Genomic DNA, 14,119 nt, shown 5'->3' with positions numbered 1-14,119 from the left:
CGCCACACGTCATCATTTCTACATGGCCGAGCCCTCCAGCCCCTGGTACCTTAATGAATGAAGAGGTTGTTTTCGTAGAAAGCTTCTCAACCCGGATTTAGTGCTGTGATCAAAAGACGCACTGGGTTAGGCGCAGCCGAGCGTCGCCGCGATCTCAGTTGCAGGTTTTTGTTTTGTTTTGTTTTTTGGACGGAGTGGGAAACTTCTTCAAGGAAGAAGACGGTTGCGGAGATATGTTTAAGAAAAGTAAGAGCAAAGTGCTGGTGGATTACGCTTCAGAGGAAGACGACATGTCCTGGCACCATCATCACTCCTACAAGGTAACGAGACGGAAAGTGTACGCACAGAGCGGCGCAGTGCGTAAACAGCGGCGCTGTGCGCAAACAGCTGGCCGTTCGTTGGCACCGTTTCTTACACAGTTGTTTGGGGATTTTTTTTTTTTAACAGTCACGCATTTCTGTAAAATATCTTTAAAATAAATCATTGATGCAAGACCAGTCATAAAACAAAACAAACAAAAAACCTTGTGGACTTGATTTGATTTTCTGGAGCAAAACAGGGATGAAACTAAAGCCTCAAATCAGTTTATATGAGAGGTCGAAAACTGGTGGCTCGAGTGCCGGATGACGCCCATGAGGTAGACGATTTATGGCCCCTGCATACAAAATAACATCACGCAATCATTTTCTAGAACTGTCAGAAAATATAAAGTCTTGTACTGGAATTTGGAATTTCAAAACTTAATAATGGGAATGTGTTAGAGAGACTAAGTGTTTAATTCAGAGGAAGTTGGTGCTCTATGTATTGTTCTGAACTTTTGACCATTTTAAACCATAAATTCCTACTATAAGATAAGCGCAGTATAAAAGGTCAATTTGAACATTAAAGTAAAATAACATTCATTCACACATTATGCATTTTATACAATACAAACACAGAAAATGACAAATGAGTCAGTGTTTTCACAGCCCTCAAACTAGAGAGGGGGAAAGTTAAAAGTTCACTGTAGATGATTGTAAACTTGTAGTAAACTCAGAAGATTTTGGATTTTATTCCTTATAATGTGATACAACAAACTGTGCAGTTGTATAAATATATCGAGCAGCAAGCGACTGAGAAGATCAACCAAGAACATTTCCCAACATTTTTCATCTGTTGTTGTGATAGCGTCTGGACCCATGACCCTTGGCTCAGTTTTACTGGCCTTCCTTAACTCCCACCCTGAAGCTCTTACGTCTGAAGAAGTGCTTTGACTTCAGTCTGTGACTTTATTTACATTGGTCACCAGTCAGACGTCAACGGGAAGCGCTGATGTCAAATCAGGACTGTGCTGTCTCATGGAAAAGCCTGGAGAAAGTCACCAGGGTTCCTTCCAAGTCACCTTGGTAGCAAAAGCTTTAAAACCACAGGCTGTGTTGTTAAAAAAGAAGAAAAACCAGTCTGATACAGTGATACAAGATGAAGATTTTTCCTCAATAATTCCACAACCAGATCCTTGAGGACTGATATAGTTCTTGTAGCAGCGCTGTCTGTGCTAGTCGTCGCACTTAAATCACCCACAACCAGGGGAGTGTCATGTCTGGGGCAGAAGTCGGCAATCACCAAAACAAAAGTCTCCCTCAACGAGACTGTACTCACTGTGGTTGTAGCGTAGACTGAAGCAACAAACAGAAAATGTTTGAGCTTCATAATACCCTCATTGACAGGAGTAACATCTGCCAACATCAGAAGGAGCTGGTCTGACACAGCAAATGCTAAACCTTCAAAGTACCTCGACCATGGGGACGGCCACACCAAAAGTAGGTGTTTCCCACTACTGAGATCTGGCAACTTCCAGGTCTCAGAACCTCAGACAGCACAGTCACTTCAATACAGACCTTTCCAAACTTCAACAGCAGTGGAAGACGGGCGTTCTTACTCAGGGAAACCTTGTACCAGGCACCCACCTGCATCAGCAGCCTCACATTTAGATGCAGACGCCAACATGTAGTGGATGACCCCCTCAGCACCGCACCGCTTTCCAAGACTGCTGGTGTTATGGGGTTCCATCTTCCTCCATCTCCTTCATAATGCATGCTACCCTCAAAAGAGGGTCAAAGAGCTTTTTTTTTTTTTTTTATCGTGCACCCGCTCTGTGGAATGGTCTTCCTGTGACCCTGAGGCAGTCGGAGTCCGTGGACATTTTTAAGTCAAGACTTAAAACCTATTTTTATTCTCTTTCTTATGCATAATTTTAATTTTTTTTAATCTGTTTCATTCTTTTACTTCTGTTTTTAATTATGTACTTGATTTATTTTTTATTTTTATTTATTTATTTACATTTTTATGTTGAACTGTTTTGTGTGAGGCGCCTTGAGATGGCTTTTGTTGTGATTTGGCGCTTTATAAGATGATTGAATTGAAACTGAATTAAATTACCCTCTGATGGAGTGTGGCAAAAAAAAAAAAAAGAGACCTTATTTTCTTGCATCTGACCACACGTCGTTTTAAGAGCAGCACACGCATGGTGCACACAAATGAGTGCAAGTGTACCTGCGATTTAAAAAATGTAGGTGCTGACCATGAATTCAAAAGGTACATCCCCCCCACACACACATTGCAAGATGCTTATTTTTACTGTATCCTTTGGCAAAAGGTTGGTGGATCTTCATGAATGCTTGTGGTTTGATGAGATCACCAGATTTTCTGCACTGTAAAGTGCTGTAATCTATGTCCCTCTAAATCTTGGAAGGTAGGGAGCAAAGATAATCCGAGCCTGAGAGGGTTCACATCAAATAATTAGTGTTTGTGACGCCAAAGCAAAATAAGGTTGATTGATGTATTTTACTAAACAGGGTGAACATGAACAACCTGACAGGCAAAAAGAGGTGAGGAAGGAGACAAAAGTGTGGACGTTGCTGTCCCCCCTCCACACTACAGTAGAGGTATTGTTCTGGCGCGTCTGTTGAAGTCTCCTGAACTTCATCAGGCTGCAAGAGGCAGCTGTGAGCTGGCAGGAGGTGCACGTGCCTGTTTGTTTATACGGTTTAAAGCTGCAGCTTGATTTATATAAAAAAATTTTTAAAAAAATCTCTCAAAAGTTTGTTTTTCCCAAACACAAATCTGCCAGATTGCTGCCCAGTGCAGGATATAAAATAAAATGACGAAATCTAGTTTGTGGTGAGGAGACGTGGGGGTGGGTGGAGAAGATTAAAGGTGTGGTATGGCTGAACGCTTCGATGACGCTGCTGTAGTTGTCTGTGTGATGTCAGGTCAGGACAAGATGGATCACATCTGAGTTACACTTTCAGCAGCCTCACATTTAAATCATTAGAGTTAATGAGTTAAAGAGAGATAAAGCTGAGATGATCCTCCACTGAAAGGGGTAAGGTCTCTCAGACAGACCGTCAAAGAAGCAAAATCCCAAATAAAGCCCTGGTGTTAGGGGAGGGGATGAACCCAATGTGTTTTCCGAGGACAGCGGAAGTCTCTTGTGTTGACTGGTCATGTGTCTGGTCTGTATTTAACTTTATTCACATTGCTTCTGCAGATAGACAAAAGATTTGTTCAAAAATAACAAATGGATCACAATGGTGAGGAAAAAAAGTTTGCCCACTATGTTTTTGTGAGAGATTATAACCTAAAGAACGAGAGGTTTCACACACAGTCTGTCTGAATAACTGGGCAAAAGCATTAAGTCATAGTTACGATGTCAGCAGCAAATATGAGCATCCGCAGCAAATGAAAGTGTTTACACTACAAACAGCCTGGTTGAACCTGATGTCACACGGCTCAGAAACGGTTCCTGACTGTTTGGTTCTCGGTCACTGCACAAAAGATGAAAATGGCATCAGATGGTAGAAACCAAACAGACGTTTAATCTGAAATGAACAGAGTCGGTGCTGCAGAGAACAATCATCATCTGAAGCTCCTTGTAGGGGCCGACTTCATTTTAACTCCAGGTTAGTTCAAAGTGGAGTCACATTATCTGGGGCACTGCTTTCAGAGAATGTGGAGGATTAGGGGGCGTTTCTGGGTTCTGCTGGTGCCAACATTCACTTAGGGCCTTTATTAGCTTGTAGTCTGGATTTTTATAGACAGTGCTGTGATTAAAATTTACATACTAAACATATACTACAGACAGGAAAAAGAAGACCCCGAGGCATGAGACTCTCCCTTTCTGTTGATGGCACCATTTTCCAAAACACTATTCTTTCACCCTTAATGCTCTTTTACTCTCAGTAATCAGTGTGTCTGAGCGTGTGTCTTTGATCCGCTCACGTGGTGGAGAATAAGAAGACTTTGCTCAGGCATGTCCCATCACCATTCTTCTCTCCGTTGGAGTTGTTAGATGTCAGCAGCACTTACAGCTTTGATCGTTTTACAGGAATTCTGGGTTGGCTTCAGTAATCTGAGATTCAGCTCTGCTGCTTCTTTTTGCTCGGGGTTACCACAGTAGATCTGGTACAGATCTGCACGGTGGTTTGCGTTTATGCCAGATGTTCTTCCTCAAACAACTCCAGACTTACAGGCAGAATGAGGCACGTGTGGGGGCAAATAGGCCAACGACCACGTCTCAGTTAAATTATGACATTGTGTGTGTGTGTGTGTGTGTTACAATGTGCACATTTTAAAAACACACATTATGCTCTGATATTAGTTTATAACATTTATAACCCGTCTTAAACTGGTTTTAAAAACATCTAAGGCAGTTTAAAGGCCGTTAAATGTGTTTTATGGATAATGCAGCTAAAAATGTCCTGAAATCCAATTTAAAGCAAAAGAGAAAAGGAGCATCTTTCAGGAACTTTTTTTTAAATAAATGTTATTTTCCTGTCAGCTAACTCATTATTTTATTCCCATTAACAGATTTCTGTGATGTCATCTGTTTTTTGTTTTTTTTTTGTCCATATGGTGTCAGGTACGGGTTGAAGGCAGGAGGTTGTTGATTGGTTTTGTCTCTTTTGTTTAAATCTGCTATCTGAGCTGAGTGGATGTCTCTCCCCGTCCTGTCTTCCGCATTAAACGTATTTATATTACAGCCGCAGGAAGTATTTGCCTTCAGCCTTGCAGGACGTTGTGCACACGCTCCACACGGCATTAATGTTGCACAGGGTGTAATGTTTGTGATGCCATTTGTGTGTGTGTGTATCAGGGCAAAGACGTAGAAGGAGAGGAAGAGGATGACAAAGCTGTTCCTGCAATTTTTAAGGTAAACAGTGACACTACAAATTTATGATTAAATATAATACAGAGACACACACCTGCTTCTGTTCATTTGATGTTTTTTCATTACCCATAATGCAGTTTTGTGGTGCACGGCTCCAGTTGTCTCTGGTGATAAACATGAATTCGCTATTTCAGTGCTGATACTACAAAATATTTCACAAATATCATGATTGTGTAAGATCACCAAACCTAAAGGGACTGTCATCAAATCGTACTGCCGCTGTCAATAAAGTTTTGCTCAAATATTCAGGGAAATGATAAGTAACTTTGAGTTAAGAGATTGGCACTAAACTGGAACTCTTCCAACAGTTTTATGCACATCCCACGTTGCAGATGCCACACTGCATTATGGGCAACAGCAAAAAAACACAGAATACAGCTTAACCTGACATTCTGAATGGAGGTGCCATCGTACTAGCAAGCTGTGCATAATATTAAATTTGACAAAATCCTACTCTGATAAAGTATGTAGAATGTTCCCAAAAAACAGATCAGTGTCACTTGTAAGACAAAACTGGATTACACAAAACATTACATTGACATAATGAAGGTATTATACAGGGAGTGGATGTTGGTGAGCTAGCTCGTGTAAATAGTTCATTAATCAAACTGGTGAGCTCAAAAATGAGCTTTCTGAACTTGTTAGTGTGTTTAAGTGATCTGTGCCGTCTGTTTGTTGTGTAGCGTTAGCCTTTTGTTTGTCTTGCATACAGATCAAACAGTATGAACAGGATGTGGACATTCTGTCAGAAGCCTGTAGAGTGCTGGAAGTTCATCCATACTCAAACTAAACCCGTTCATCTATGAGAAGCGTCTCCGTGACTCCAGAAAGTTTTATGGAGATCAGCAGAAAATGTTGATGGTTAATCACTCAAAACACGACACTGACTTTGTTTACGTGGACGGCAATAATCCCATTCGCGTCCTTATTTTGAACGTGGCCACATTTAGATTACGGTGTTTACACAAGTTGTTTAAAGAATATTCCATCCATGTTCCTGTTGACGTTCCGGAGAACAGTCTGATTAATGGCTGCCAGCTGCACTGCACCTCCAACAACAGTCTGATTAAGCACGTCAGTAAACAGATGAAGATCAGAATACTTGACATCTTAATTAGATGATTGTTTCCTCTAATTATGGCGTCGTTCAGTTTAAGGTAATCAGTAAATGATGTTTACACGCCAGCGTCTTATTCAGAATGTGGTCTTAAATGGATTAAGATTGGAATATTACCGCCGGCGTAGAAACGTGGCTATCCTTGGAGCTAACGTTTGGGTCTATCATTGCCTCCTTCTCCTCCTCCCTCTTTACTCTCTCTGGAAGTTTCTGGGGTCGAAGCAGGACGGAGGCCTCAGTGTTTATCTGTAAACCAGCCCCTGTCCTATCTTTAACCTCATCACTGGATAACTGGCTTGTTTGTTGTTACTGACTATGTTTGTGTTCTTGTACTTTTCCTAAAACCCACCCGTCTGGAACCGTGATGGGAGGATATGTGTTTTTTTTTTTTTTTCTTCTGGCGGATACTTTGGTTCTTCACAGATAGATCCATGACAGTGAGATTTATTCTTGTGAGCTTTTGAGTTTTAAAGGAAGATCTCTCAAGAACTTTATTTTTAGAATTTGTAACCCTTATTAAATCTTGATCAAGTGGATGCAGGTGACTTTATCACCAGGTGTGTATAATCCAAACAGCACGGGAATGAGATTTGCTCTTTGTTCTTCAGAGATATGATGCAACTCCTAATCTGTGTTGACATCATCCATAAAACTAAACGATGCGTTCTTACGAGAACCCTCCAAAGTACGAAAAGCTGGAGGTCCATTTTATGCATTTCATAGCCACTGTAGGTGACGTGACAGAACATTTTCTTTGACCTGTTTGTGAGGATGGAGGAGGCGGGGCTGTGGGGAGGAAGGAAACGCAGCATTCTTTTGAGGACTCGGGCCTTTTGGACGAGAACAATCATTGTGGAAGAAAAACATGGCTGAAAATAGCCACAGACGCTGGACCGCATTTCTTCCCGTGTCAGTCTGAACACTGAGTGCTGTGTGACAGACTGAATCCAGTTCTGGATGTCCTTTTCCCCCCATTTGAAACCCAAACAGTGGACATTCAGATGTCCCATAGTGACATCCGGCGTCCTCTGTGTCTTGTTTTAGCCACGTGACGCTTAAGGTTAAAGTAACACTTTTCATTAATGATCAGTGCCATGGCAAGCAGTCTTCCCTCCAAGCAAAAAGGTCCCAGTTCAAGCCCGCCCAGTCTCTGTGCATATCTGGAGTTGGATCAGGAAGGATATCTGGTGTAAAAGTTGTGCTAAATCATGATCTGGATCTGCTGTAGTGACCCTGAGGAAAGGCGAGCAGCCAGAAGAAAAAGGGACAACATAATGGCAGGAAATAGTAAAAATTCCACAACACATTTTGACTTCTGTTTTACACAAAACATGATTTAATTGTTTCAAAATGTCTTAAAGTACTTCAGAACATATGCTATTTCTCACTGCTTTTAGATTAGAATTGGAATGTCTTAAACTGACTTTAAACAGACATATTTTAGATGAGATTGTTGCAGTTGGTTTGAAATTGTGTTGCACCAAAATGCATTTAAAATGTCTTCATTTTAAATAATATTTCTGTGTTTTGAAGTGGTTTGGAAGAGACAACTTAATCGATTTACACCTTTTGGTCAAACCCATAAAGCAGATCAACACCATGGACAAGTTGGACATTAACAATGATAATAATAAATTTGATTTCTGATGCAGTTTTCATACAAGAAATGCAGCTCAACGTTCTTTTTAAAACAAGATATTTAAAAGAGCTGTCAGAAAATATCTATATCACTTACAACAATTTGAAATTAAATGTTTAACTGGAACGTATCTTCAACATCTATGAATCTACCACACGACTCCCCAGTTTAGAAACTGGTGTGATCTGTAACATTATAAATGTAATAAATTAGCAAAGCTGTAACATGCTTAATTAACTGCCATATGCAAATATCTTAACTCTGTCTCCAAACATTTGAAATGTCTCAAGTCTGTCCCCAAACATTTGAAATGTCTCAAGTCTGTCTCCAAACATTTGAAATGTCTCAAGTCTGTCTCCAAACATTTGAAATGTCTTAACTCTGTCTCCAACAGTTTAAATCTTGTAATTCTGTCTCTGAAATGTCTTCTGTTTGAGATCTAAACATCTTACAATATTAGACCAAATGCCTCTGTAATCTCTCAGCTTTCTTCTGTGAGGGACGGATGGAAGAATTTGGTCCCATAAGAGCGTTATTGTTCTGCCCAGCGTGGAGCTGTAGGTAAAGCGGCGGCACCGAGTGAGTTGCTCCTTTGGCCACATTTGGAGAGATTATTGAGCTGCTTTGGGTCTCGAGGCCTGCAGGTTAATGCTGCAAAGAACAGCGAATACACCAGCCTCAGTATGTGCACACATGCATGCACGTACAGTGCCCAGCTGGAATTTAGCAGCATGCATGCACATACACACACGCGCACACACTCAAAATCACTTTTGGCGTCTGTGCTTTGTGCTGCGCTGAGCTCTAAATCTGCTCTGCGGTTTACACAGAGAACAAAGACAGGAAGCTCGGACACACCGAGCGAGTGATGGAAATATTATCTGCGGATAAACTCATAAGAAAGTGGGAGTGTTCTTATCCGCAGCTATGTTGAAGACCATGACAGGTGAGAAAAGGAGGACATTTGTTTTCGTTTATCAGTAAATGTCTTCATCTATGAGACACTGGTGTCCATCTATATCCTCACGTGTCACATGCAGTGCAGCACTTGTTCGACGCGCCCTCCAGACTAATTGTTCTGTGAAAGTTTTATGAACTGTGACACTGATGTTTGACCCCACAGCTGGTGACAGATGTTATTTTAAAAAAAAAAGTCTAAGAATTGTGAAATGGACATTTAAAATTAAGTTTTAAAAAATTGCTGCAAAAGTCCAGTCCACACTATACAATTTTGGAAATTTAGTAAAATAAAAAATTTGGTGCCAAGAATATATTTAAAAAATAGTGTTTACCAGAAGCCATTTCTTCAGCACCTTCACCTTTGGATCCAAAATTTGTTCCAGATGAAATTCAAAATAAATATCACTTATTTTCTAGGACATTATCCATCTGCTAACAAAAGTTCAATGTGTTCTCACAACTTATTGAGCTAAATATTGCTGTGTGCCAAATGTCCTACATATCAGTTCCAGAATATATTCCAGATCACCTCCAAAATGGAATCACTTATTCCACAGAACATTATCTATCTGCTCACCATTTCTTTTTTTTTTTTTACTGAAATCCATTCATTACGGTTTGAGTTATCCTGGTCAGACAAACGCTGGTGAAAGCATTATCTCTTTGGTGGAGGTAAATGTTGCTAAATACTATCTGTTAATGGAAGATTTCACAAATCCTGCTGAATTTGTACATTTTTAAACAAATTCCATTAAAGTAAAGGAAGAACAAAACTTCTGGCATGGCAAACTGTGGAGTTAAAACTGGATCAGTAGCTCCCTTCAGGACGGGGCTTTTGGTACCAGTTCATGACTTCTCGCATGTTTTAGCTGCTGTTGCATCCTGCTGTTGCGTGCAGGATTAGAGCACCTCTTTAAAACAACAGAAAGAAAAGAAGCAGATTCATCAAATGATGCAAATACTGAGAATATTTCGATAACGGTAAAGCAAAGGCAGGCACAGATGTTGGGAGGAGTAAATACTATGACCTTGACAGCTGACATTGGGAATGCTTCCCAGACACAGAGAGGAATGGAGCCAAACTTTCATTCCACAGTCAACGAGGAAGGCGGAATGTGTACTCCGGAAGGGAAGGCAGGAATTCTGATGTGACGGATGGCTCGAGGTTTGTAGGTGCAGAAATGAAGCCAAAAGAATTTGAAAAATGCATGATCATCAATCTCAAGCTAAATTCCCTCAGCATTTATAAAATGAGCTTCTTCAGGGAGGACAAATCATCTGCTATGTGGACATTGAGGATTACAAACCGAACAGGCACCTGTGGAGGAGGAAAATCATTTCAGTGCTGCTATTCAAAGAAAAAAAATAAAATAAATAAATGCTCTTTTCTTATGACAGGAGGCCAAAGTGAAGAAGATCATGTCCAAGAAGGAAAGGAGGGAGAAGAAAATGTTCTCCTCCAAAGATGATGAGCACCTCTTGTTGACTGGGGAGAAACTGGGGGACTGGCGAGGGTGAGGAGAACTCCAGACCTTCAAGCTGAAAAACAGCTCCCCAAATCAGAGTTGAAATTGAACTTTGACAACTTTGCTCCACTGCCAGATAGATTATCCAAGGATTAGACTGAAATCAGCTAAATCTGATGGCCAGAAGTTTAATTATAGCTACAGGTTTCACTAGAACCAGCTCTGCATGTGTCTAAATAATAATAATAGTAATAGTTGTATCATTTCACTGAGAATAATGTGGTGGCCACCAGACCGAGCCTTTGGAAATTAAAGAACACGCTCATTTCAAGATACATGCAACATCACTCACACCTGCTCCCAGTTTTCATCATCCACCCAGCATCCAGCATGCATCCAACAGGTGGCAGTGTTCAGCAGATGGTAAAAAAGGTATATTCAAGATCAAAAACATGCTCCTAATTTCCATCAAGATATATGTTTATTTCCTGCAACAACCCCATGCATCTCCAGCAGGTGGCAGACAAGTCACATGTACATTCATAATCACCTGCTCCTAATTTCCATCATCCAGTCAGCATCTGCCAATTGTCCAGTAAGTGGCAGTCAGACCTCTGGGAATCCATCAGCAAAACAAACTTACTTTTTGTTTTAATTAATTTCAAGCGTTAAAGTTAATTAATGTCAAATCAGATAATTACCTCATTCATTAATTAATTCATTCATTCATTCACTGTATTTTAGAGGATATGACTACGCTTTTCCAAAGTCCAGAAAAAGCACCACATCTTGGGGGTCATTCTTTCATTTTTTGGACTTAAAGCATTCTTTTAATGTTATTGTGTGAGGTTTAACTTTGGAAACAGTGACCTCTAGTGAGCTTTCTGTGATTTGGAGAGAAACAGGAACTGGTTAGACTCAGTTTAAACCATGACGACTGAGTTTATGCAGCTGGATAATGGCTCCAAACAGTTTCAAACAAACACACCAACAAAAGAACAAAGAGCCTTTGGATGTTCAGAGGCACTGTTTTGCTCTGGTGATGCAGAAATGCCCCAAACGCACTCGAATGAACTCCACATTAGTTTGTGTATTAGTGCCAACATTCTCAGCATTGTCTGTTTTCTAGATTTTCCAACCTCAAAGTAATATATTTCTAACCTTTTCTGGTTGACATGTTAACAGAGTTATGTTAAGTGGCCGCTATTAGTCAAGTGCGTGCAGAAAAATAGTTACATGTCTGGGCAGAAATAATGAACTCATGTCCAACCACTTCTATTTGTTTATGTGGACATATCAGCCAGAATTTATGAGCACCCAGAACCCATGAGGATGTGTATGTAGGTTGAGGAAAACCTAAATTATTCACTTCACAGTGACAAGGAAGCAGGAATTCCTTTCTGTATAGGGAGCAGTAAGATGTCGGAAATATCCAGTCAGGCTGGAGGTATGATAATTATTGGTCCTGATTATTTTGTTCTGTGCCAAAGTAGTTTGTAATTATGCCTGTTTTTCTATTCTTCTTTCTCAATTTATTGTAAAAGGTGCAACAAGAAGATAAAAGATGATGGGAAAGAGAAGGACAAGCCGGAAAAGGGTCACTGTTTTTGGGACAGTGTTACCATGACAATGAGGCAGATCTCACCCGCCAAGAAGTTGGAGAAGATAGAAGGCTGGGACCCGCCTCAGATCGGGAATATAACCGAATCCGAGACTGAACAAGCCTCCAAATTCAACGGCCACACAGAGGACTCACAGGTGTCCTCCCCCAACTCGCTTGGACCCAAACTGGAATCGCCCTCCTGGGCGAGCAGCGGTCTGGAGGAGGACTCGTCACGTTACGCAAACCTGTCGGATTCCAACAATTCTACAAACGCTGTCAGATGGACAGCCCGCGCCAAAGGCAAGCTCGCCGGAATCAGCAGGATGAGTCGAGGGATTGTGTCAGAGAATGCATGGGAGGGGCTTAAATAGTAGCCACGCCCACATCTCCACCTTCCTCCACACCTGGTGTGTTCCATCAGTAAACAGGAAAAACACCTGAACCAAAATTGTGCTTCTTCCATTCTGGAGGACCCAGTTATAAGACAGGAGATTATATACGTGATCTTATTTTTACTTTTAGCTCTGAATTCCTTGATTAGTTTGATCACTGTGCTTTTACAGGACTGGCTGCTCCGATAAAGTAAAATCCACCAAGCATTTTGGTGGAAGATTTATAGATGCATATTTAATAAATAATAAAAAAAAAAAATCTGGTGAGAATTTAAAATCATTTGTTTAGTGAGAGATGCATTTTCTCTATTAGATACCTTTGTCCATTAGCCAGAGCTGCAGCTAACTTACTTAGCTTTTAGATACTTTGAAAACAAGTGTATTGATCTGATTTGTGATCAGATAACGTATCCTGCACGTGTTCATAATTTAATGTTAATCTGCCATCTACTTCTCAGGGGGAGCTCCAGTTGCAGGTGTGGAGGGTGCGACACTCCCAACGCCCCGGTGTGCCACTAATTTTATAATTTCATGACATAGTTAAACCTTGCAGTCGTGCCTTTAGATAGTTGCTGATGAATATTATCTTCACACTGACAGTATGATACTGATTGCAAGAATCTCAAGAAGCAAACAGTCCCGCTCGCCTGAATCTGTTCAGTACGCAACGTTCACAGCCAATCTTTAATGTGATTGCGTCAGCTACTCAACTGTACCTTTTTAATCTGAACAAACATTGCACTGGAATGTAGACATTTTTATCCCACCATGAAATACGTGATTTCCATTGACGTGATTTGACGTTCAGTGAGAACTGATTAGAATATGCAATGTTTCTACACATTTCTTGTGTATGAAATGTTCACGCCTTTCTATGCAGCTAAAAAGTAAAGAATGTGAGTCTAAAGCCTTAATTTAAATACTGATAAAGAGCTTAAAAACTCTGTGCAATTATGAAAAGACCAAGTTTGTGTTTGTGAATTTTTTTTTTAGGTCAGAATGCAAATGTGTTGCTGATTATTTTATTTAAACTGCACTGCCGAAGAGATAAAACGTAAAGTCTCTTTCTGAAGAAAGCAGTGATGTCACACCTGTAAAGTGCCAGCGACCATTGTGACATCAGATTTACTGTAAGCTGTCATTAGACCAACAATACGAAAACACTGCTGTGTTTATTATAGTTCCAGCTGTGCCGGCGCATCATCCCAGCATGCAACACTGTTGCACCAAGGTCACAGCGCCCTGCAGACGTGCTGTGTTCTCTGTGACCAACCTTCATACAGGTTTTCATGAATAAACTGCTTTTCGCCCGATGACCAGTAGCAGAGGAGTTTTGGTTGGTTTTCAAAGAATTTCTTCAATCAGTCACAAACTATTTAAATTCACGAATCGTCTTTATATTTCCTCTTCTTTGTTTTAATGTTATTGCTGAATTATATTGATAAAGAGATCTAGTTTTGCAGTCACAAGTGCACAGATGTAGCAGAAAGGATCGATGTATCCTGTTTTTATTCACTAATGTGCTGAGTGACACTTTCTCAGCCAGAATAAAGATGTAGACCAACAGCCTGGCTCCTCTTCTTCCAACATGTGTTTTCTGGTCTCTGGCTTGTCATAAGATTAATAGCGTCAATATGACAACAAAGAATTGCTGAATTAAAAAAAACTGATTTATGCATGATCAACAAAAAAAATGCGAGTTAAGTATTTGATATATTCCATTATGTATTCTC

At 40.4% G+C, this 14,119-nt stretch overlaps 1 protein-coding gene across 1 annotated transcript; it reads left to right on the top strand.

Annotated features, from left to right (window-relative positions):
* On the top strand, positions 1–13,952 carry si:ch211-225h24.2 (testis development-related protein). The gene is made up of 4 exons (XM_034162017.1): positions 1–320; positions 5,135–5,191; positions 10,324–10,439; positions 11,936–13,952. The coding sequence occupies exons 1-4, from the start codon at positions 234–236 to the stop codon at positions 12,363–12,365; spliced, it is 690 nt and encodes a 229-aa protein (XP_034017908.1). The 5' UTR covers positions 1–233; the 3' UTR covers positions 12,366–13,952.
* The last annotated feature ends 167 nt before the right edge of the window (positions 13,953–14,119 follow it).

This window comes from Thalassophryne amazonica, chromosome 21 (assembly GCF_902500255.1).
Source record: "Thalassophryne amazonica chromosome 21, fThaAma1.1, whole genome shotgun sequence".
Taxonomy (NCBI): Eukaryota; Metazoa; Chordata; class Actinopteri; order Batrachoidiformes; family Batrachoididae; genus Thalassophryne; species Thalassophryne amazonica.
Note: the sequence above shows the minus strand (reverse complement) of the source record. Positions and strands in the feature narration are given on the sequence as shown.